This window comes from Anser anser (genome assembly GCF_964211835.1).
Source record: "Anser anser genome assembly, chromosome: 3".
Classification (NCBI taxonomy): domain Eukaryota; kingdom Metazoa; phylum Chordata; class Aves; order Anseriformes; family Anatidae; genus Anser; species Anser anser.
This window is the reverse complement of record NC_139722.1, coordinates 6,896,588-6,921,418: the sequence shown is the minus strand read 5'-3', so window position 1 is coordinate 6,921,418 and position 24,831 is coordinate 6,896,588. Positions and strand designations below refer to the sequence as shown.

At 41.7% G+C, this 24,831-nt stretch overlaps 1 protein-coding gene across 2 annotated transcripts in view; it reads left to right on the top strand.

Moving 5' to 3' along the window:
* PTCHD4 (patched domain containing 4) overlaps positions 1-24,831 on the top strand; it is a 99,147-nt gene that overhangs the window by 3,371 nt on the left and 70,945 nt on the right. For both annotated transcript variants that reach the window (XM_083829806.1, XM_083829805.1), the window contains exon 2: positions 22,898-23,378. In XM_083829806.1, the coding sequence (XP_083685932.1) occupies positions 22,898-23,378 (481 nt within the window). The remainder of the gene's footprint in view (positions 1-22,897; positions 23,379-24,831) is intronic.

Below are 24,831 nucleotides of genomic sequence, written 5' to 3'. Positions count from 1 at the left end.
TAGCAGGGTCTTCTAGGGTTTCCTCATTTTTTGTTTAATATTATTAGATTTTTTTGTCTTGTTCTTTTATGAACAACATCAGATTGAATAAAATTCTTCTAAGAAAGATCCTGTGGGTTTACAAACCATGAAGCTATCCCATCTGTGTGGTTAGTCTGCATCTGACATGGGGCAAGTGTCAACCTGGGCTTGTTTAGGAACCACAGTGAAAGTCTTGAGCTGTTCCAGCCCCTCTCCTGCTCTGTCTGGGACCTGCAAAACCTCTTGAACTCTTTTCCTTCTCTATATGCCAGATTTCATCAAACTGCTCTGGTTTTGAAACAGCTGGTTTGGGGCAAAGTGTAATGAAACTGCTTGGTTTTTCCTGAGAAAATCTGTCTTTGTAGAGTAATGATCATTTAATCTTTACTTGCTGAAGTATTGGAAGGGCTTATGGCCTTGAATACATCTATCTTCACTTCCCCTCCATAAGGAGGGAAGTCCTGGTCTCTCTATTAGACAGAGGAGGAGCAGAGAGATGGCACTTAACATCCACAGTGCAGATTGCAGCATGGTTTCAAATGCCTAAGGTGGGTTTAAAATCCACTCTGGCAAAGCAGGGGTCAATGTAGACAGGTTTACTCCTCCGAGAGGTCAGGTGAACCAAGATGTACGGAAATCCCAGCTCCCGTTGCTTTGGGGCAGTCCAGCACTGTTACAGCCGTTGCTACGTGATGCTGCAGTCTGCAGCCCAGCCAGAAAAGTGCCTTGCCCAAGGTCATGCAGATAGAACGTGGCAAGCAGGAAACCATAGCTGGATGTATGAAGCCTGGATGGAGACTTCTGAGATATGTCGTGGGGCAAGATTGCTCATGTTTTCCCTAGGCCAGGTGGCGCAGCAGTGTTCCTGTACTTGGGGTGTGGATTGTGCCCTTATCGCATAGACCGGGCAAATCTACACTGAGCACTGACCCTTGTAAACTGTGAACTCACAAGTGTGGTCCCAGGTATGATGTTTGTCTGGTAGTCATCCCAGATAGTACCAGGGAATGGCTTGGGAGATAGTACGAGTCAGGGTCCGTTCTCAGTATTCATAACTACTCTGTTTGTTCTGGGGATAATAGTGTGTATCTGCTTGGTTATGTGTTGCCCCTGACACATGGCCAGAGGTCTGAGGCATATTTTATTTATTAGTATGGACAGGCTTATTGATTACATGGGGATTGCTTCTTGTGTACTGTCAGATACGAGGAAGGAAACTGTGTTTAACCCTGATTTGTCAGCAAGCCCAGCAAATTTGCTGTCTTTGTCAGGGAACAATAATTTAAAGAGAGCACTGCAAAGAATGAAAATTATTTCAAAACACAGTCCTAACCTGGAAAAAAATACATATGTGAAAGCATTTTTTCCAAGTATTTCACTTTTACTCTTTCTTTTCACGTTTATTGTCTGAGAAAAGATAGTAACTTGGAACTTATTTCTCTGAGATCAGAACAAATACAACAACTGCTGGTTAGAAGGAGCCTTTGAGAGCAGATTGGTTTTCGTAATACTGCCTTCAATTATTTAAGTATCAGTCATTTATGAACACTACACTAAACAGCAGCCAATAAAACAGACATCTCAATTTCCAGAATTGTGATAAGCACATCAACAGGATATTGAATCCTTTATTGCTCAAGTAGAAAAGTTACTTGCATTCACTTAACATCTTGAAACCTGTAATTGTGGATTTGTTACTGGCCAGATTCTCTCTTTTTTTCTCACTCTAGCAGCTGTACTTCTTAATGAGTCTAGCTCCATTTGCATTTGTGGAGTTTTTGCTGCTCTAAGATTAATCCCTCCTTAGATAGCCCTGGCAGAGCATCATTGGACAGAGGGGATATAAGACCACACCCCACCAAGAGCAGAGCGGACATCTGCATATCAGCAGTAGCCACAAACTGATTATTGCTTCTGCAAAGTTTTTTCAGGTATGAGGTCACTCTGACAGCAAGTACAAGTGTTCTCCAGATGCTTCCTTGGTGGCAGTGCAGCTCTGTACCCATTCATGGTCCCTCCTGCCCCAAGCCAAGCCTGTGGCTCAGGATCCTGTGAAGTGCTTTTTGGCTGGCAAAAGCTGCTAAGTCAAATCAAAACAATAAAATGTGAGCAGGGAGAGGATCAGAAGAGGAAGGCTGGAGGCAGCAGATAGTTTTCATCTCAGCCTCTCGGATCAAGACATGATTGGGCAGGCTGCACTTGGAGCAGCTGCTCGGTAGCATGAAAGCAAGGCAGAATATTTTTGAAGGCAAGCGGCTTCTTCTGGCTCACAGGCTGGGAAAACGTATTTCAAAACAAAACAACACCAAAACAACCCTGTTGCTCTTCCAGCTGCGTTTTTGTACTCTCCAGCAGGACGAGGCAGGGCTTTGGACCCACCTTGCTGGAGGGGCTGGTGGAGCTGCTGTCTGCAGTGGGTTTAGCTGTGTCCTTGACACAAGATGTCCCTGCAGCTCTTATGGTCAGACAGCCTGCACCCTCACTGTGGGCAAGAAATGAAGCATTTCTTGCATGTTTAGGAAAATCATCCACTCCTTCATGCACTCAATACATTAAGAAAGGTCTCTTCCATAGCTCTGCTAGACTGGGCTCTTGTCTAAAAGGAAGGTCAGACCATCAGCCCTGACTGGGCTAGGGACATGTAACAGAATTAGTCTGTACCAGGACAAGCTGTCCTAAAGCTAAAAATAAAATAAAAATAAAAATAAAAATAAAAATAAAAATAAAAATAAAAATAAAATAAAATAGCAGGAATAGAGCAGAAACCTCTCAAAGCAATGTTAAGTTTTAGGGTGTTCTTTTTGCACTGGCATTCTTCAGGGCAGCACATCACAGCCATAAATTTCCTCTGGGATAAATTCCACCTTCACTTTAGCAGGGCAATGGACAGCAGGTTCCTTGTGTTGGGGTCTCATTCCTTCCCCTCTAACAGCTGAGTTTAATGGCCACGATGATAAATACAAAGAAAATATTCTCCAGTTGCTCAGGGATTCAGTAGTGCAAAGCTTGGGTGGATAACTCATACTCAGAGGTCTGACCACTGACGGGGACAAGAGCCTTTAAACTCAGTCCTGCTAACTAGGGATTAATAACAGGAGCAAATTTAATGATGTCTCAACCTTACTATTACTTTTCAAGCATGTGACATACGATGCAGTTGTGTAAAGAGGCGAAGTCTAAGAATCAGGCAGCTGTGAGACATACTGTAATGCAGGCAGGGTATAGCACCACAGAGTCAGAGCTGTCTGGTATCAGAGAGAGGACGTGGTCTCCTCTAACATGGCAGATGCTGGTTTTAATTTTGGCTTTGCCCTTGACCTCACAGACGACCCTGGTCAGCTGCTTCATGCCTTTCCTTCCCAGCTATTCCGCTCTTTAGTTTTGTCAGCACTTGCGGGGAGGGACAGCCTTTTATGCAATGCCAGGCCATTTGGAGACCTTGCCGTGATGTGAATAATAATAAAGGAGCAATTGGAAGGTTGTTTGGGTTGAGAGAAAAGGAAGATGCAATTCTAGGTCCCTGTGGTGAGTAATAACTTCTCACCACTTTGGATCTGGGCTGAATGTCAACCAGTAGCCAAAGGTGGAAAGTCCAGTAACACTTTGTTGTCTTCCTATGATAGCTGTTCCTCTGTGGAGAGAAAAAAAAATAATATATAAAATATATATATATATAAGCATATATATATAAAAATATTTATTTGTTAAATATTCAGAGTTAAACTCATAGATTCATCCTGTAATGTGCAGGACGCTAAAAATGCCTCATTTTCTCTAGACATCCTCAAACAGTGTTTCTATGCTGACATAACATCTTCTAAACTCAGCCATTCCCAATGTCTTTCTTTCCAAAATATGTTCGGAAAGGAGAGGAGAGGAAAGAAAAGGAGAGGGGAGAACAGGACAGGACATGACAGGACAGGACAGGAGACCCTTAAAAGTTGGAGGAACACTGTAAGGACAAGATGTCCAAAGAAGTTCTTACATTTAACATCCTATATGTATACGTGTGTATACATGTTGCATACATGTCATTCTTAGTAAATAAAAATTATGTAGGTAAGGTTGTGCTGAATATTTTGAAAATACTAATCTAAAACAAAAACTATATTAAACCTTATCAGATATTAAGAGGTAAAGAGCCCTATGCAGAGGTCTGCACAGTTATCATTACAGAAGTAATGGTGAAAAAAAATGCTGACAGGTTTTCTGAGAGGAATGAAGTAAGTGTTTAAAACCATGATCATACACTTCTATGAAAGCTTTTAATTTATGCAAACCCCACATCCATTGCACACTCCTCGTGCAAGCAGCAAAGCATGCTGTGTGTGGCTGAGACTTGAGCTGAAAAGCAGCTTTAAATACCTGCGAAACAAAGTCTTCTACAACTTAGGAAAGCAAGTACTGTGTGTAATGGTAAAGAGAAGGGAAGACAGAAAGTACAAGCTATAAAGTCTTTATACCTCTGTTGCTCACTGTTTTAGTCCTGATCTCTGATTTCCTACCTACCAAGGTGCAGGAGGCTCATGTGGAGAAAAGATAGTAAAGAAACTGCTTGGTAGAGGAACTGTGAGGCATCCTGCAAAGGGAGAGAGCAGTGAAAGTGCTCTGCTGTACTGCAGGGATGCTCACATGCAGTGGCACATGTATTAGTCTCAGTTTTACACTGGTCGGTCCACTGGGGAGCAGCAGCTTTGGGTGAAATGCTTGGAGATGGTCTTTGATGACACTCGCAAGTATGATGTGGTGGCAGCAGGAAGATTTCCAGCTATCAGAAATTACTGTGGAACCAGCTCAAGGACAAACAGAATAATTTGTCAGTAGGCAACTCTGGTATGGCGCAGAGATTTTGCTGGAGATTTTATTCTCCTTGACCCTGCTCAGGCATTGGTGGGTAGTTCCTGCACAAGGCCAGTTCTGCAGGTCCAGCAGTGGCTCCGTGAGACATTGGTCAGCCCTCTCACAGCCACGAGGTCAGCCTTTCTCCCTGGTTTTGCATTTCTGGCCCCAAATGTTCCCTCAACCAGTGCACTCTGCAGCCAGGGAGATGACATGGGATGGCAGATTGTGAGACTGGCACGTCACTACTTGTTTTTTAGTGCAGAAAGGTTTTACTCTGGTAATGGGCTACAATTAAGATGGAAAAAGTCATAGGTGTGTAAAATTTCTTCAATTCATATGAAGGCAGACATTCTGGCATCTCCCAGAATATTTTTTTCTTTAAAAATACCTATTGCACCAGCCCCAAAACCAGATTGCTTGTCTACTCTGAGGGCATCTGAGAAGGCAAAGGGTTGTCCTGCCTGCCTGTCCCATGCCTTTGAAGGCAGTGCCACCTCCCAGAGGATTAAAGTGTAATGAAGCCCACCTACCTAAAGTAAGCAATTTGGGATTAAAGATTAAGCACCTAATAAATCAGTCCACCTCAATTAATTTCCTTGTGCAGCTGGTGGGAGACCTAGGAGATGCCATTGAATACCACCAAGGGAAAGCCTGAATGGCTAATCTATATCCTTCCACAATATACAGGAAACATAAAAATCACCTATAGGACCAGTTCAGAGGGCACCTAAAAAGTTGCCCATGTGTAAGAGAGGGTCTCGCTTTTCTTGCACCTCATGTAGCTGTTCCCAAAAGTGTTACACAAGTGCTGTCATTCTGGTGGGGAAGTGTCATTCTTTCCATATACATGGTGTGATTTTGCAAGTGTGTGAACAGCTAAATAAAGGGTACAGTGATTCTGAAGTGACCATGGACTGTTTTGCTACTTCTGCGCTAAATCACACATTATCTGTGCTGCTTGTAGGGAAGGCCCATAAAATTTCACCTGAATCTTTTTCTCTGAGAAGTTACAGTACTCCTGAAAATAAAAGTCTCTGTGAAATAATGCCTACCTTGCCATTAGTTTTTGTCTTGGGGGGAGAAAAGGGCAGGGTCTGGTAGTTTCTCTTGGACATGCCCCCAGTTAAATACCTATATTTTTCATGATGCAATAGTTCTTTCAAAGTGTTATTTCAGAATTGTTCCAAGATAATTTGCTCTCATACTATTCCATAGATTAGAAAATAGAGGGTAAAAATAATACTTTAAAATGAAATGTTTTCCCACATTTTGAACTGAAATAACTCTCAGAACTTTTTCATGTCAAATTTCAAACTCTGGGGAAGTGGAGAATGCTCCGTTTTAAATAGTGTAGAGAAATGAGGTCTTCAAACTCTGCCCAGCAGGTTTGCTGCATGGCTGAGGACACAACCCAGTCTTGAAGGACGTGAGTGTGCCCCCATCAGAACGCTCTGGCTCTTGTGAACACCATATTTCATTGGAGACCAAGGCACTGTATTGATGGGCCAAGTGATCCTCACTCCCAGACTTCCAAAAGGGTTTAATTCATAAAGCAATATGCAGTTCATTAAGAAGAAAGATGCTGTTAGCAGTACTTCATTATGCAATGCAATCTGTTTGACATGGCCTGAGACTTAAATACAAATCGCCTTTTTCCCAGACGTTTTCCAGGATGGCTTCTTAGAATAGATCTTGATTCATTAACTAAATGCATTAACAATTTCAAAGATGAGCAGATACAACATGAAAATATTTTTTTTCTCCTTAAAATCCACACTCACTTTGCTCACTTTCTTGACTCGTTCTACTGAGAGAAGTGCAAAACTACCCTCAATAGAGACCTCACCACAAACTGTTCTGGATCCAAATGGCAAACACGTTTCATCTCTTCAGGAGCAGTTGGAAAGTGTGGTATTAGATGCTCTACCAATGATGTTTCTTCATTAAAAAACATTAATTATCCTCTCCATTGGTTGATAGTCGGCTGAATATGAGCCAGCAGTGTGCTCAGGTGGCCAAGAAGGCCAACAGCATCCTGGCTTGTATCAGAAACAGTGTGGCCAGCAGGTCTAGGGAAGTGATTGTCCCCCTGTACTCGGCTCTGGTGAGGCCGCACCTCGAGTACTGTGTTCAGTTTTGGGCCCCTCGCTACAAGAAGGACATGGAGGTGCTCAAGACAGTCCAGAGAAAGGCAACGAAGCTGGTGAGGGGTTAGGAGAACAAGTCTTACGAGGAGCGGCTGAGGGAGCTGGGATTGTTCAGCCTGGAGAAGAGGAGGCTCAGAGGCGACCTTATCGCACTCTACAGGTACCTTAAAGGAGGCTGTAGCGAGGTAGGGATTGGTCTATTCTCCCATGTGCCTGGTGACAGGACGAGGGGGAATGGGCTAAAGTTGCGCCAGGGGAGGTTTAGGTTGGATATTAGGAAGAACTTCTTTACTGAAAGGGTTGTTAGGCATTGGAATGGGCTGCCCAGGGAAGTGGTTGAGTCACCATCCCTGGTGGTCTTTAAAAGACGTTTGGATGTAGCCCTTAGTGATATGGTTTAGTGAAGGACTTGTTAGTGTTAGGTCAGAGGTTGGACTAGGTGATCTTGGAGGTCTCTTCCAACCTAGATGATTCTGTGGTTCTGTGATAACTTATTTTCTATCTGCAAGTAAAACCTGCTGGTCACCCGGTTGACATACACACAGTTATCATTGTAAATTGTATAGGAAGTTGGGGCACAAGCAAAGAAACATGAGCATTGCTGAATACTTACAGATGTCTCTCCAAAGCATTCTTTCCCCAGGCTTCAAGATTACCAAAAGTATTATTAGGCTTTAGGTACATACCCAAAAATAAATTCACAAGCTTGACAAGCTGAAGAGCTCCCAACCCTTCTGAAGTTTTGCATGATTTTTTTTTTTAGTAGAATTTAATTTAAAAGAAAAGATTTATTTATTTATTTATTTGTTTGTTTGTTTATTTACCTCCTAACAGAATCAAGTTTTTATTACTGCAACTTTTGCCATTTTCTTGGTTCTAGTGTTAGATTTCAGAGGTGGGAGGAAAAGGAGTGCATCCTTGAAGGGAAAATGTGTTATATAAATGCCAAATACTATACTAGCATATGTTCAATGATCTTTTCATCAGAATATTCACCTCAAAAAGAGAGTTAAAACAGGTAATTTGTCACTACTTAACAGATCTGTACAAAGCTCCCTTCGGAATGATTCTGACACTTTTTTGTTGGAAAACCCAACTAATCTTTGAAGTAGCAAAAAATGACAGGGAAAAATAAAGGCAGAAAAGGATTTTTTTTTATTTTTTATTTTTTTATTTCCACTTCCTTTAAAGCAGCTAAGTAAAAGGTAACCAAGACAGAGAATAACCCAGGATGAAACTCAAAGAATCAATTACATCCTTAAACCATTGGACCAATTTGAACTGGGTCTTTCTTATAGCCTCTTCAAGCAGAAAACAGGGCAGGAAGGACAGCTGTTACGTAAAGGAACGCTTTGCACAGTGGAATGGTGATTTTGGTGCAGGACCACATCTTCAAGAATTCATATTCTGCTGCAACTCAGAGCTTCCTCATCACATTGATTTTTCCATCACAGAGGAGTGCTATGGTGCAGCTGGAGAAATTCAGTCAGAGGTGTTGGAGTTTTATGGGCAATCTCATGCTTCTGTGTAACATTAAGAGGTCAAAGATGTAAAAGGTTTATAAGGTCAGTCTAGCCCATTTCCTGGCTAGTATGGGGAAATCCTAATAGAAAAACTAATTCAGATTGGCTTGGATGGGAAATCAGTTATGTGGGTTGGAAAGTGGCTGAAAGATTGTAAATAAAGAATCATGATAAATGATAATGTAACAAGTTTATGGAAGGTATCTTTCATGGTATCTTGAGAATTTGCATTAGGTCTGGTCTCATCTAACATCTCTATTAATTATCGGAAAGTGGAATTGAACTGTGCAGAAATGGAATTCACAGATAGTATTAAACAAGGAGGAGTTGTCAGCACCAGCTGAGTCAGAGAATTTACACAGACACAACTGGAGCAGTTAGGAACTTGAGCAGAAAATAGAACAAGTTTCTGTAGAGTTTTGGTTGCATTCTGGTCCCCACAGGCCAATCTGGGTTTGTCCCTTGAAACAGATTCCTATTAGCTGAGTATTGCAAATGCTGTATTGAAGATACGGTGCTTAAATGGTATGACCAAGGTCAAAGACAAAGTTGATGTGAAAGTCAGGATTTTATAGCCCCCATGGAAAGAGCATTTGGTTTTAATTCTGACTCTGACACTGCTTGGCAAGTATGGATATTTCACTGCTCAGTGCTGTCCTTCATCCTTCGTCTTATTAGCGACCAAGTTCTGCAGGACAAATATCACTCCATACATTGAATTTGAACAGTGCTTCGGATGTTGTAACTGATGTGTTAAATAATCATGGAAGCCTTGATAGATTTTCTTTTTGTCTTGGTCCTTTTTTTAACTTTCTAGAATGAAATCAGTTTTATTCTGGATTTTTGTGCTGACTGTGAATTTTTAATGGGCTGGACTTGTAGCGGTTTTGCCATTTTGTGCTAAATTCCCCAAGACTTTAAATTGAAAAACCCTGATAAGCATGATGTCACTAATTGGCTCCATGTTGTCCCTGTTGAATTTTGTCATTCGCTAATGAGGTTCTGGTTATGCCAGAGAAAAATTCTTGAAGCAGACAGTGTAAAAGCTCAATTGAACAGGATACTTAAAAATATTCAGCTGGATCTGTTCTGCTGTGTTTTGGTCCCAACTGAGTGCAATTGCAGACCAAAAGCTGCACAAGTCTCCAGGAATACATTGGTGATGTTTGTGAAATGGATTGTGGAGTTGGGCCACTTCTCTTTCTCTTCACAAACGCCCACAACAGCAGGACATTTGCTACAGTGAGTGGTACTTGGTCAGGTCTGGATAATCAGACCCTGCCCTACCACCCATACAGGGAGTCTCTGTAGGAAAATGTATCCTAAGAGCCAAAGATGGGATACATTTCTTCTATTTGAGCCCTTTTATGTTCACTGTCTAGTCTAAACGGGGCCCAATAAGTAGCCAGAGAAGGGAATGGCGAACCTTCAGAAGCAATGCATTTCTCTTTTTCTAAACATTTACATCATGAGGAAATAAACTTGCTCATTGGAGACATCACAGATGAGAAAAAATGCTTTGATTATGCATTTACCTTTCAGTTGTTTAAAATTAGGCAGCTGAATTCCACTACACATTCATTTGGAAAAAGAAAAGAAAAATCACATCAAATTTCCATAAGCATGGGAATATACTAAATCTGCAGATCATTACAGCAAAGACTCATGTCAGGTGAAGTGTTTCTGAATGACCAAGGGAATAATCTATATTTGCATTGACTTGAGAGGAAATTTCCCAGCATCTTTTCATGGGGAAATTTGAGGTTTCTTCCCAAGCTCATTGCAGCTTTGTTTCACAGTAAATCTCTGTCAAGGTTTTGGAAAACTTTTATGGAAATTATTATTGGACAGTTGCAAAGGATCTAAAATATATTAATCTGAATAAGGAATTAGCTTTCACTGGAGGATCCAGAATCAAATACCATCCTCCTGTAAAATAGATTTCCAGATACTAGCAGTTTATTGCATAAGTGAGACAGAGATTTTGTAGTGTGCTCAGAAGATGAATATTGAGATTCTATCCTCTGGCAATGCTTTGCCATGTGTTTACTCTTTGGCTTATTTTATCAGATTTTTCCCTAAATATTTATTTCTTTAAAATCCAAAGGTGTCTAAATTACCACAAAACCCCACCATCTGCAGCATTTTTCTTTTAAATTAAAAGGCCAGTCATTACCTTTTCTTCCACAACCAAAACGTTTCCAAATAGATTATGCTAATATGAATTATAAAATCACTTTGCAATCCAGGAGATTTTGAAAATACATTTTTTTTTTTTTAACATATATTAAATTAAAGTAACTTTAAAATGTCTATGTGAGGAACAAGTTTTGATGTCTTGCAAGGAAACATTCCAGATATAAAGGCTATAAAGTTATTATTACTATTATTATATACAATGAATACACATTATTATAAGTGTATACTTATATACTGTAGCTGAATATTCTTCCTACTTGGTAGCTTAAAGTCATTCTTAACAATGGAACTGCATTAACATATAAATCTAGGAACAAGTATAACTCAACTTTAAGCATTTAATGCAGGTATTTAAATCGGGATTTGAGAAATTATTGGCTTTAAGAGGATTAATGCTCCCAAGAATGAGACCCTAAGACTGAAGAGACATCTAAGACCAAAATCAGCCTCTGGAGGAACCCCATTTTTCTCATCCACCTCAGCAGGCAGCCAGGTAGCCCCAGCATTTTTAACCAGGCAGGCTCTGTTAGGCAGTGTGAGTCAGGGCTTCCGAGAATAAATTTTGACTTTTCATGTTTTGAGTCTTGTTCTGGTCGAAGAGACACATCCAAATCAGAAACTCTGCTTGAAGTTAATAGCAGCTGTGTACTCACACGAAAGGACAAATACTCAGTCGTGAAATACAGCCACCTTGAGGATGAAATTATTCAGGTGTTACAGAGCTGACACTGCCACTGAACTACAAGCTTTGAGCTCAAGAATTAAAGAAATCCTGAGCCAGCTGGCAGCAAGGAGGGAATTATTTTTTATTATTTTTTTCTCATTGAATTTTGCATAAACCTGGATTAGTTTTCCAGTTCAGTTTACCTCATTCCACAAAAATTGCTGCTCCGTGAGCTTGACAGGGATGAGGTGCAGACTCAGGAAGGAGAGGGAAGGGTTCCCTCTTTTGGCAGCATCACCAGGTTACACCATGAAATACAGCAACTAGAGAAACTCCAGCAACAGAAGGGAAGAACTTCGGAGCATGGGCAGCTTCTCTAGTTGTGTATTTGTACAGCACCTTGCACAGCGGGGTCTTGGGCCATGCCAGAACCTCATGGCAACCAGTGACTATGGTCTGAACTGAGATCTCAGCATCCTCTGTACCTCTTGTGGTTCCTCTCTGGCCTGAGCAGTGCTAATGCTACATCAAGATGAATTGCTCCCAGCATGTGGAGCTTGATAACGGCAATTGTTACCAGCTCCTGCAATCTCTAGATGAAGGTTTTGGGCTGATGCAAAACGTTCAGGTTGTTGCACACTGTTGTTTAACACTTGTTTATCGTTGCAAATGTGCTCTGTGCTGTCTGAGACAGCATAAGAAGCACCCTCTCCCACAGTGAATGGTTGAAAAAATAAATAAATGCTGGGCCTGTAATGTCAGCAGTCTTCCCATGGTAGACCTTTGCAGTGATGGGAGGCAATGAGAAGCCCAAAGTGAAGAAGACAACAGGAACTTTTAAAATCTTTTTGTTTATTTATTTATTTATTAGACTGTAATAATAATTAAAGAAAACATTTTAGAGAATCACTGAATACCACCTTCAAGTTTATGGGCTACTATGAAAAAAATATCAAGAAGGCCATGCTTTACAAAGAGATCTCAGGAAGTATTTTGCAAAAAGAAAACTACCTGCTTATATTCATATGTGGGAGTGAAAACCCTCCTTGAATATTTTGAATCCAAAATACTTTAGGTGGGAGTCAGCTATCTCTTATGCAGATCCAGAATCACAGCAAAAGTTATATTTTAGTGTATGAATACCGGTGTACTTAAATGCCTCCTTCCCACTATCCCCTTCCAGATTCAGGACCAACCTTAGGAAATGAAAAAACTCAAAAACATCTGAAACTTGACATATTTTTGGCTCTCTCCATCTACCAAATGGCCAAGCTCATTAAAAAACGGTGTGTGTTGGAGGGGAGGAGGGGGTGCTTTAGAGTAGAGAAATGGCTTCACAACGCCAAGTTTGAGATTTATTTTTTTTTTTTAAGAGAGAAAGAGAGCGAGGAAAAAAAAAAAAAAGATTAATTCTCTCATAAGAAATAAGAAATTTTCAGCAAGAAGCATAAAGTGTTCTTAAGTGTAGCTGCTTTCTACAGTACCTTGTTATACCTTATGGAGTGCTGCATGAATGGAGCTCTCCTGAGCAAGACCTGGGGTGAGAACAAGCAGCACCCTGCATTCAAAGCCTGGGCTTAGCTAAGCCTGCAAACTGCTTAGCTGGAAGTTAACCTCAAAACCACCCTAGCCCCAAAATCTTGTCACATCACGCTTGGCTCTGTGATTTCCAGCATTTCTTTTTTCCTTGCCTTTGATAAAACATTATTGCAGCCTTTCAGTACTTTGGCTGCTGGTCCCCAGAGAAACTGAGAAGAGCAGAGACAAGAGAAAATTAAAGAGATATTTGCCAACATAAAACATAATTTTTTTTAAAAAGGCACTCTTTTCTGTGTCATTATTGAAACTTCAGATTGTAAGAGCTTAAGTGATTCTTGTGGATCGGCTACACTCCTCACTTCTTATTCTCTGCTGTTTATTGTTTAACATTTCCATCATATGAAGTGATAACAAAGGCAAGTCCAATTCCTTTTGCTTCTTGTCAGGTTCTCTTCCCAATTCTTGTGTGTGTTGGACAAAACAATGTAGAGAAAACAATTAAAAGAGGTACACAGTGGGATGCACACAAAGCCAGAAGGTTTATGAACCTGTCAGCAAAAACCTGTGACCCATTTTAGGGACAATTTTTGTCCCCTCAGAAACCCTTCAGCTTGGCTATGTGAGTGCATGAAGTTTTTGTTCCTTTTTTCTTTTGTTGATATAGAAAGACAGAAAGAAGGCAGGAAAGGGGGTTTTATTGATTTTTTGTGTTTTCTACTGGTTTTTTTTGTGTTTTTTTTTTTTTTTTTTTTTTTACTGTAGGAATTAGATTCTTGTTTACCCCTTAACTGCATGGACTTCAGGGAAGTTTTAAGATTAAGCCAATACCAGATACAGAAAAAAAAATCTGTTGTAATATTGTCCTATTTACACCCATGTGGAGAAAGCCATGGCAGTCTTGAAATAATAAAATGCTCTTGGATGTCACTGGGGGCAAGACAGCTTTGATTCATTAACCTTGCTTATACTTTTCTGCCAATGCCATTCAAATCCCTGCATCTGGGAGAAAGATTTATTTGTTAAAAATTGGACAGGTGTGTTCTTTCTCCCTCTTTCCAGCAGCTCATTTCAGTCTTTCTTTTGTTAAAGAGCCGGAAGGCCCACAATACCTACAGAACCCCCCAAAGCATTTTCCAGCTGTATTATGGAACAAACTGTCTTGGTGTGTCATGCCTTAAACATGAAAACTGGACTACATGGACCATTGGTCTGCATCAAAAAAAATATATTTTTGTTTTGTACTAACTATAATTTTCTTGCCTTCCTTTGAACATTTTTTAGCATTGAGTTCGAGTTGTATACGAAATTGGAATTAATATGAACTGTTCTTTAATATAAAATATCCATGCTCTAGATTCTGAGAGCTTGCCAAATATGGAAGTTGGCAAATGTGTTCTTCCTTGACATGCCTGCACATATAAGTGTGATGGGTTAATGGTCTATATCCAAACAATGCTGTTTTGCACATCTCCCTTGAGCCAGTGCTCCCTCCTTAGAAATTCGTTCCTACTTTTCTCCTTGGCACAAAGAAAATCGTTGGGGATGAACAATAGCTGTGCACAAGACAAGGGAGAAAAGCTCAACTCTTCAAATTGGACCTGAATAGCTGAATTCATGGCTTAGCACCTGCCAGAGGCATAGAAATGGTCCCAGTTTGCACAGCCGGAGGGCCACAACTCTACCATCCAATGCAGAACTCATAAAGCCATGTGGCGTCTCATTTTGTAAGTCAGTCATAAAGCAGGATTTGAAAATATGAAAAATATGAACTCTGTCTATCTTGTTGATGTGAGGAAGCATGGGGATTCTGGGGTAGAAAAACAGTTTGGGGGCAGATTGCTGCACCTTAATATGAAGTTCCTGGTTTGTTGCCCTCCATCCCACTGCTATCGAGCTGGGCTGAAAATAGGGCAGGTCAGAGAATATGTCTCTGCTCAAAAATTTCCAGTAATCAGGCCATGGCTCCTGTGCACAGCAAAGGTAAAACACTCATCTGCAGTCACAGTCCCGGCTGCTTTCCAGACCAGAGGCAGTGCCGGAGTTATTCATGCCACCCCATCCCTCTCCCACACTGCACACCCTTTGCATGTCCACCTGTTCCAGAACAGTGGTGAGACCCTCAGAAATGGGGATGGGGCTTGAAACACCCCTCAGAGGTCCACACATACATCTAGGGTGGCATGGTGCAGCTGCACAGGGCTTGCAAACTCCCATTGCTTGGGAGCAGGCATGGTGTGAAGCATGACCCGGGGGAACAGCATGGAGCTGGGACGGGGAGGGTCAGTCTGGGTGTTAGGGAAAGGTTCTCCACCCAGAGGGTAGTCAGGTACTGGGACAGGCTCCCCAGGGCAGTGGTCATGGCACCAAGCTGCCAAGAAGCATTTGGACAACGCTCTCAGACATAGGGTCTGCTTTTGGGTGGTCCTGTGCAGAGCCAGGAGCTGGACTCCGTGATCCTTGTGGGTCCCTTCCAACCAAGGATATTTTATGATTCTATAATTTTGGGGGTGGAAACACTTGAAACTTTTTATTCTGTGGGGTTGAGCTTAGGGTAGCTGAAGCTGGCCGGGAGCACTCTCCTCTCTGCTCAGCACCCCGGGGAGGTGGGAAGGATCAAGGCGATGCGGGGAGGTGGCAGCCCGCAGTGCTGCTCCCAGGCAGGGCTGCGCTGAGCAGCTGCCAGTGGCACAGCGTGGTTAGGCTGCTCGGCTGCTCACAGGATGCAACTGCTGCCTTCATTACCTCTCACGCTGTATTTTCTCCTTCCAGGCTCTTTAAGGAATCCTGCTGTACAGTCCTACTTTTATTTTTCATTTGCTACAAAGCCTACTTTTTTTTTTTTTGTATTGTTTAACCACTTTCTTCCTATGTACCCTACAAAGCACACTCCCCAGTCAGTTTGCCCATAACCATCCCTTGGACATGAATCCATTCATGGGTTGGCTGGGGAAACTGCTATTCTGTGTTGATTTTTTTGCTGTCATCCTTCATCTTGCGGTATTTAGGAGCCAGGGTACTGGGATGCAACTCGACTCTTTGCTCTGTGCAAACAGAAAATCTCCACTCACAGGAAAAAGCTGTGAAAAACAGAGTGCTGAGCTCAAGGTGACTGCGTTCAAGGCTTTCCATCCTGGACAGGACAGAGCACAAGCTCAGAGGACAATAGAGCAGTGGGGAGGGAGCTGTGGCTCTGTGCCTGCTGGAAACAAGAGGACAGCAGTATTTTAAGACTGACTTGCTAGATTTACACACCCAGGCTCAGGCACAATTTGAGGGGTCCTGCCAACACGAATTCCCTGGGGAGGGCAAACCAGTGTCACCGACGGCCAGTTGTGCTGAGCCAGCCACTGCATGGCTCTTCCTCTCCTGTCAAGTAAACCATGTCACCAGTCCCCAGGCTGGGCGCCCAAAGCCATCTGTGCCCTTTATCCATCTTACATCCATCCCACAGGGCTGGGGTGCAGCCACCTCACGCTGCCTGCACTGTCAGTGTCAAAGCTATTTCCCTGCTGTGCCCGAAGTCCTGCTGCTGGTGGAGGGAGTATTAAAGAGCAGATAGATCAGCTGTGCCCCAGAATTACTTCCAAGTGCTTGCAGTCCTTTCTGTGCTGCCTGTAACCCCTATCCTCCAGCAATTCCCTTCCCCACACCGGGGAGGTGTGTAGTCACAGCCAACATGGGTACTACCCAGCAACTTCAAGGACACCACTGTGTCCTTGGTGCAGGTTAGGCCAACCAGGGGCAAAGCTGTTCTGGGATTGAGCTGAGTAATAAATCCATCCCTCTTTTCCCAGAGGAACTGGTCTGGGCTCTGAAATGGACAAAGCAAGAGTTTCACCTTGATAGTGAAGGAGTCAGTTGAGCAAGGAAGAGCTTGAAGATAGGACAAAGAATACAGGGACTTGAAAAGCACATGAAGGTGAGATACAGACTAGGGGGGGAAGGTTTGGTGCAGAGTGAGTTGGTCACTGAGAGCACTTATCTTGTATTTTCTTTCCTGGAGGATGTGCATGGGAAGCAGAAGGAGAAAGGACACCCTTTTAAGGTTTCCCTCCAGCCTCCCCCTTTCAAAAGGTTTCACTTGACAGAGATGCCTAGTTTAAAAACCCAGTGGTGATACCAGATGAACAAAGTGGGGAAGACCACTCAGAAATGCTGCATGTCCAGCACCTGGAGTATTGAATCTCTTCTGCAGAGAAGAGCTCTCTAATAGAAATCACACTTTGCTATTGCACTCTTATGAATTCCTCCATAATTTGGTTTACTTGGAAGGAATGTATCTGGGCTAGGAACGATTTGCATTCTCTGTTATTAATCCTAGGATATATAGATCTCTTGAAATATTTTTCTCCTGTTCTTGTCTCTTTTCAAATTATCTGAATGAAAACTAGAAAACCCAGAACAGTAAGAGAAAGGAGCACGAGCCCAGATTCATCAGAAAGAAATGCAGACATTTCTGGTTGTCTTTTGGGAGTTCTGGGTACACACGTCCTGCACTTAAAAATCACTCTAGTGGTCCTTAATATCTCTAGTAGGGTGTTCAAGCTCTGTATATTTGTTAACCTGTGGGACATGCCAGTGAAGGGACCAAAAATGCAGGGATGGCAACTCTGGCAGCTAGCTTTGTTCTTCCATCCTTCGCTGGGGGTGGGTTAATCTCTCCTGACTTCTTAGCCTGATAAAATTTAGGATCAAGTCTAAGTAGTCTTGTGGCTGTGCTGTAAATGGAGAGAGACCTGCATAGGGCAAGTCTGTTTTCAGCTCATACCTTAGGTTGGGGCAGATCATCCTCTGGACGTGCCTGCCTCTTCCCGATGCTTATAAAATTAATTTAGTTGAGTAGCTGGTGAGCTGAATATCACCATTGCCAAATAGCTGGAAATAACTTAATTGCTTTTTATTGCAGCAGAGACCTAGAGTACTATTTCCTAGACAGCTTCTCATGACCATTTTCATACGTTTTATTTTTTGTTGAGTGAACATGTCCATTGCTGCATTCCTGTTCCCAGTCAGCTGAGGTGCAAATTTACCTTGAATGTGTTGCCCTTGGGGATCACTTGTTCTGAACTGTTTACCCATAGTTGAGCAGTTCAGAAGAGTTGTAGATTTTCCTGAAGCATACAGGGACAAACACAGCAAGCAGACTGGTGGGTGTGCAAGAGCACCAACACAGCAATGAGGGCAGGCAAACTGTTCTGCTGGCATAGATCAGCATTACATGTGACTGTTTCAAAGGGATGCTTCAGGATTTGTTGGTAATTGGTGGCTTTGCAGTTGGGATCAACTGGTGTAAAGTCTTCATGGATAACTATGTTAGGGGCAGGGACAGAGAAATCTATTTGATGAAGGAGAAGAACTCCCTCCAAAGTTTTACTTTAAGTCTAGAAGGAGGCAAGAGCAAACCAATATGTTAAACCTTAACTAATGTTACAAAGAAAGAAGTATGTTTTTTTTTGTTTTGTTTTTACCTTGAAAACCTCAGGTGAACTAAAGCAACAAAATTCATCCTAATCTGTGTGGATTTTAGTGTAATACTTTCTATGACCTGTATTTAGTAAAATAGGAATGTCCTTATCAAGGGAAGAAATGGCTGCATTAATTTCATTAAGATGTTTATCACACAGTATATTTCAACAGACATCCCTGGTTGCCCTCTGCTGAACATTTTTTAGCTTTTAAGATAAAATAGAGTTTAACTAGGATTTCATGCTTTGTCTGCGCATTGCTATAGAATCGTAGAACCATTTTTGTTGAAAAAGGCCTTTAAGATCATCAAGTCCAACCATCAACCCAACACAACCAAGTCTACCAATAAACCATGTCCCTTAGTACCATGCCCCCTATAATATAGATTGATAATTATCTATCATTCCAGCTGATAAGAGGTATCAGTTAAATAAAAATAAAGAAAAATTGGATGACAAAGACCCTGCAAAGGTGCTTAGAATGGGAGTGCTTTAGCAGTAGGGTGCAAAAACTAGGAGTCGGGGAAAAAGGTCCCAGTGTAATTTAGTAGTAAGGGAGCATTGCTGGTACCCCTTAGGGCTAAATGCACAGAGGATCTGTGACTACATTAGCACCAATAAAAGATATTTAGCTCAGTAGTAGCAGCTGGTTTCAGCCTGCGATGTCCTGTCAGATGACTTTGTGGTATCTAGGAAAAGAGAGAGGAGTGAGCAAAAAATAATGCAACAGTCTCCACTGAAGCAAAGATTTTTTACTTGGTCCCTGTTTAAAATCAAATATTACATGCCCCAGCAAGTAATTTTTATTTCATACTATTTTTAAACATTCTCTGGAAAGAATTGACTGCCATCAGAATGGACAATGAGCCTTTTTGTACCCTAGTAGAACAGAGACCAAGAAGATTTGATTAGACAGACAGACAGACAGACAGAAAGAAAGAAAGAAAGAAAGAAAAAAAAGAAAGAAAGAGAGAAAAACACAGAGCTACAGTCTAGGAATCTGAAATTCAGTCTCCAGCCATGCTTGTAACCTTGCAAAAGGAAGTTATCATCTTGTGTTGTAGATGCCTTGGAAAAACATGGGTGTTAAAGGGTGCACAGCCAATAAGTATTGTTAACACTCTATTTTGGTGGTCTGCTTTTCTTTGTATAAGATCAGAGAGCAGCAACATCTGCAGGTAAATCACGTAAGGAATCTGTAGTCTGAAACACAAAGCTATTGTTATGAAATTAAAACCAGCATCACATAGACATATACCATGAAGAAGATGCCAATTAATGACAAAAAGTGTTTTTATTGTTGTTTTTGTTTGTTTGTCCATTTGTTTTTCACTGAGGAACTAGGCAGAATGAAGAATCCTGTTCAATTGCTCTTTGGTCTTCAGGCCTCATCTATAGAGGTCACTGTGGCCTTATTTTGTTTCCCGAGCCTTAGGCCCAGTCCACAAGCTTAGCAATTCATGGCTCCTTCAAGGTTGTCCTGGAGGACGACTGAGAATTTGGCCTGCTGAATAACTCCCCTAAGTGCCTACAAGTCATAAAAGGCTAGTTAGGTCCCTGGATTGGAGGCCACTAGGAAATGGTGAAGGTTAAGGTGGCTATCCTGGGTCTTCATTTTTCTACACTTCAGTCCACATCTGTAAAATGGGATGAATGGCAATAATTCTTCACATCTTTTGTTCTTTCTGAGGTTGTAACCATTGATGTGTTAGCCCTGCCTAGGACCTTTCTCTCTCTTGGAGCATTTGGCAAAGCCAACATGTGAGCTATATTACAAAAGTTTCCCATTTTCCCAAATGCCACGGTGGCAGATTTATATTTACATGCTATAAAAGCATCAAAGGCAAAACACTTTCACAGCTAGAAAGCCTTTGGAAGGAAGGGGACGAACAAAACAACCTCAAAGAAATTCACCATCTGTGATTTCCTTGATTCCCTCTGAAAGCTCTCTCTCTATTTTGCTGACATATGAGCTGGGTGCCCTATTGTACATCAGTGTAACAAATAGCCGTTATCTTCCGTTTCATGGGAGATACGGCAGAACATGATTTATTTGTGCCTGCTCTGCTGCCTCTTTTGAAATGTTGCCGTCGTTCGGTGCACTTTTCACAGAGGGGAAGGCAGATGGTCATCGCAAAGTTTCCCGTAACCTTGTGGTGCATGCTGCATAGTGAATCAATGAAATCTGAATTACAGTCCATTGTCTGAGATGGGAGCTGTGCTGCTAAGGTATCCTGCAGTGACTGAAAATGTTTGAATGTCAATACTGCATATATGCTGAGGAAATATGACATTTCTTCCTAAAATTTCAAAGTGGTGCCAAGGGGGATTTTTAACTGCAGAGTTGCATCCGATTTGAGCAGGCACTGCATTGCTGAAGATTTAATTACCAGCTTGGAAACATACCTTTTGTGAGTGTATGAGTATTAGATATGACCCTCCTTAGGAAAAAAAAAAAGTAGAAATACTGAATCAAAATGGGTTTCTAACATGAAATGCCAGGGAGAAGGATTTTTGGAGTCCAAACAGCACCCGCTGCCCCTCTGTGCTAGCTGTTTCTGCTTATATGACATTTGTAATGAGTCTTCAGGTGATTTGAGAAGCTGGCATTAGACTGCAAATCACCTTTTGTGTCAGCTAGTGCCAGGATACCTCGCCAGAAGCCATTATTTCAATGGGAAATAACAACTGGGAATAGGGAAAAAATGAACTTCTGAAAAGCACTTTGTCACATTCCCTGGGCAAATGCTAGAAACAGTATGAGCTCTTGCCATGAAAGCAAGTGTAGTGAGAAATTTCTCACTGGGAGGATTGCCTCCTTTGCATACCAAGAAACAAGACAAGGTGAGTATATAAAACATTTTCAGCACTGTCTCTCAATTTCTGATATTTATTTGCTGTATGAGCAGATGTCCCAGAAGACATTTATGTTTCATAAAGCCTGGTATCTTGCTTCATTCATTTTTCCACAGGATGGGAATCATGAGGAACAGCAGGAGTAACCTCCTGCACAGGTCTGGCAAATTCAGGTAGCAACCTTAGTGCAGCACAGGTGTTTCTATAAATGGTTAATGTTTGGCATTATAGAGGATAAAAGCACCTTCCCAAATGCTTCTGGCTTTTTTCAGATGACGGCTCCGTGTGTGTGTAGGGCAGAGCATCTCCCAGATTTAAGCTGTCAGTCAGCTCATTCCTATAGCACATCTAGGCAGAGTATTATCTCATGTGACCTCACTGTTGCAAGATGTTTTATATATTAAATGGCTTGAGAATTTTATGTTTTCATTAAATACAAAAGGAAAGAAATCTGAGAACTTTTAATCCCATTTACAGAAAAAAAAAAAAAAAAGTGAAATGTTGTTATTTGGTGTTCTGCAGACATTTAATCCCTCATTTTAGAGTTATTTTTTCAAAGAGATTATTTGTGCTAGGACATTTTTATCCAATCTACTGAGTCTTCTTCCTTAGTTTGCAACAGGGTTTTGATCTTCTAAATCCACACAAGCTCACCCTGATGTGAAAGGGGCAGATCACGGTTATTCTAGAGAACTGGAATAACCAGTGGCTTAAAAGTTTTATTAATTGTTCTTAAATAAATAAATAAATAAATAATAAAAAAGGAAACAGACCAAAAAAAATAAGCTAAGCAAGCAAACAACCAACAACAACCATCTATCTAAATGTGAGCAGATAACTCTACTAAAATAAAAAAATAATGGAGGGGGGACAGGGGAAGCAGCTGATTCTGAGTGTACCTGGTGTCTCCTTTACTCGTTTTTGTGGAATCTTTATGTCCTAGCATATACTGAAATAAGAGAGACCAGGTAAGGTTTATGTTCTTGAAATATACATATATAATCATAGCTAAATCAAGGGCTAAGGTATATTCTTATTTCTGTGCCATCAAATCCATGAAATCTCAAATAAGCAATTGAAAGAGTCTGATTTTATTTATATTGTTCTAGAGCAAGAGTAGCTATTAAACTTTGCAGATCTACCTACATTGAAGTACTCTTTGTACTGAGGACCCAGAACCCCATTTTTCTGTACATTTCCAACTCTTTAAATCCATTTTCCAAGTGTCAGAAAATTGCAAATCTTCCAGCTTCCAACTTTTCATACTTCAGTAATTGGAGGTTTGTTGTTGTCTGTCAAGTTAAAATGTGGAAAAGCGCTCTTCTCCCCTTGCATGAGGAGCTTGCATGCAACATTTCTGTCCCTGAACATCTGGGACTGCAGTGAGTATCTGGGCAGTCCCTGAGCTGCAGCTCAGAAATGCAAATGAATCTATAATGAATAAGGAACAGAGAGGTGTGGCAGGGACCAGGGATGTGACCCAAAGCCCACTGAAGTGAACAGCACGACTCCTCTTGACTGCAGTGGCCTTTGAGTCAAGCTCTCAGCCCGTCTGTGAAAGAAGGGCAGATTCAATTGGTATCGCTGTGACACATCTTACGCAGGATAACCACATGCTCATCTTTTTACTTTCCCTCCCAGGATGGAAGGAGCAGTTTTATTGGCCACCAGCTCGGAGGGGTCATGGAAGTGCCCAACAGCAAGGACCAGAGAGTCAAATCAGCCAGAGCCATCCAAATCACTTACTACCTCCAAACGTATGGCTCTGTCACCCAGGACCTCATTGGGGAGAAATGGGAGAGTGAATTCTGTAAACTGATGCACAAGATGCAGCTGGATCACCAAGATCTGCAGCTCTACTCACTAGCGTCCTTCAGCCTCTGGAAGGACTTCCACCAGACCAGTCTCTTGGCCAGGGGCAAGATTTTGGTGAGCCTGATGCTGATCCTCCTGACTGCTACCCTCTCGAGCTCCATGAAGGACTGCCTGCGTAGCAAACCTTTCCTGGGACTCTTGGGAGTACTCACTATCTGTATTTCCAGTGTCACTGCGGCAGGGATATTTTTCATTACTGATGGAAAATATAATTCTACTCTGTTGGGAATCCCTTTCTTCGCTATGGGTAATTATTTATCTTCATAATAATAGGATTAACAGAGCTTAATGACAGGATTGTAAATTACATCCTGGGTTATAAAATGCAGATTTTACCTTGAGTGAAAGTCTAAGTTGTTTTCATCTTGTTAAATTGATCTGTGCCTTGCCAAAAAAAAAAAAAGGAAAAGGAAAACAAAACAAAGCAGTAGCAACAATAAAGAGCAAATGACGCTGCTGGAATCTCGGCCAATATGAGAGGGGGGCAGTTTTATTGATCTCTGTTACAAAACAAAGGAGAAATTGCTATTGAAAACTAGTCAGCTCAGCACAGAAAATGGATACGTGTTGACCTGACTTGGATGGGAGGCCAGCCAAAAGAGTGAGTTAAAATAGGAGGAGAACGTGGAAGGAAAGATTTTAGTGGCCTTCCTAAGGAGGGCTTCTCTTCCAGCTCTGTCTGAGGGGCAGAGGGGAATGGGTTGGTGTAAGAATAAGATTGATGGACTTTATCGCAGAGAGGAGATTACAGCTGTGGTGTTTGCCAGGCTGTAAGCAAAGGGGCTGTCAGTATCTGTAGTACATAATCCCTCAGTTTGTGAAGTCCAAGATCAGCTGCAGAGATTTCCTTTGTGTTGCACCCTGGCAGGGGAAGGTGCAGCCAACAAATGGACATAAAAACAGTTCTTTTAGCTGAATTGTTTTCATTATTTCCACACTCGTTCTGTTCCAGCACGTTTATCTCATCTGTGTATTTAATTAGTTTGTTAGGAAGGTATGCTGGAAAGGAAGAGGGAAACATGTCCAGAATGGCTTGCTGAGGCAGTGGTGTTTGGTGCCATCACATTTACATCTGCCAGAGTTTTGTCATATCGTTAGTGTGAACCCCGCTTATGACTCTATGCAAAGTCTCAACAGAGGCAGCCCAGACCCCCAAATCTTCATGCTCACTTTTTGAGGTCAGAAAACCTTATCTGTGGAAATCTCTCTGCATCTTTACAGTTAATTTCTTAAACTTCATGCTTGCAGTACTCAAGCTTAGCCCTCTGCTACACTAAGAGATAACTAAGTATGCAAAGGCACAAGGTAGAGTTAAGATTTGGAGCAGGTCTTATATTTTTCTTTAAAAACTCACCCCATCAGAAAACAAGTTTTACTTGCTCTTCTTCTCAAGAAAAGTCCCACAGGCATATGCATCTTCCAGCCCTCTGCATTCTATTTCATCTGTCCCCTGCCCATGCATTCATGTCCCTAATCAAGGAGGCAGGCTGCTTCCTTCTTGGTCTTGCACCCACCATCAGCAGCTAGCCAGGGTAGGAAGGAGTGGATTGGAGTGGATGGTCAGGAATCCAGCTGCAAAAGGGAAAAGTGAGGTAAAAAAAAAAAAAAAAACACATGGATTTGCAAAATTGGTTCAGCTTCATTAATGCAGATAAACAAAGCCATCCCAAAGTCTCTAATTCAGTCATCAGCACTGTTAA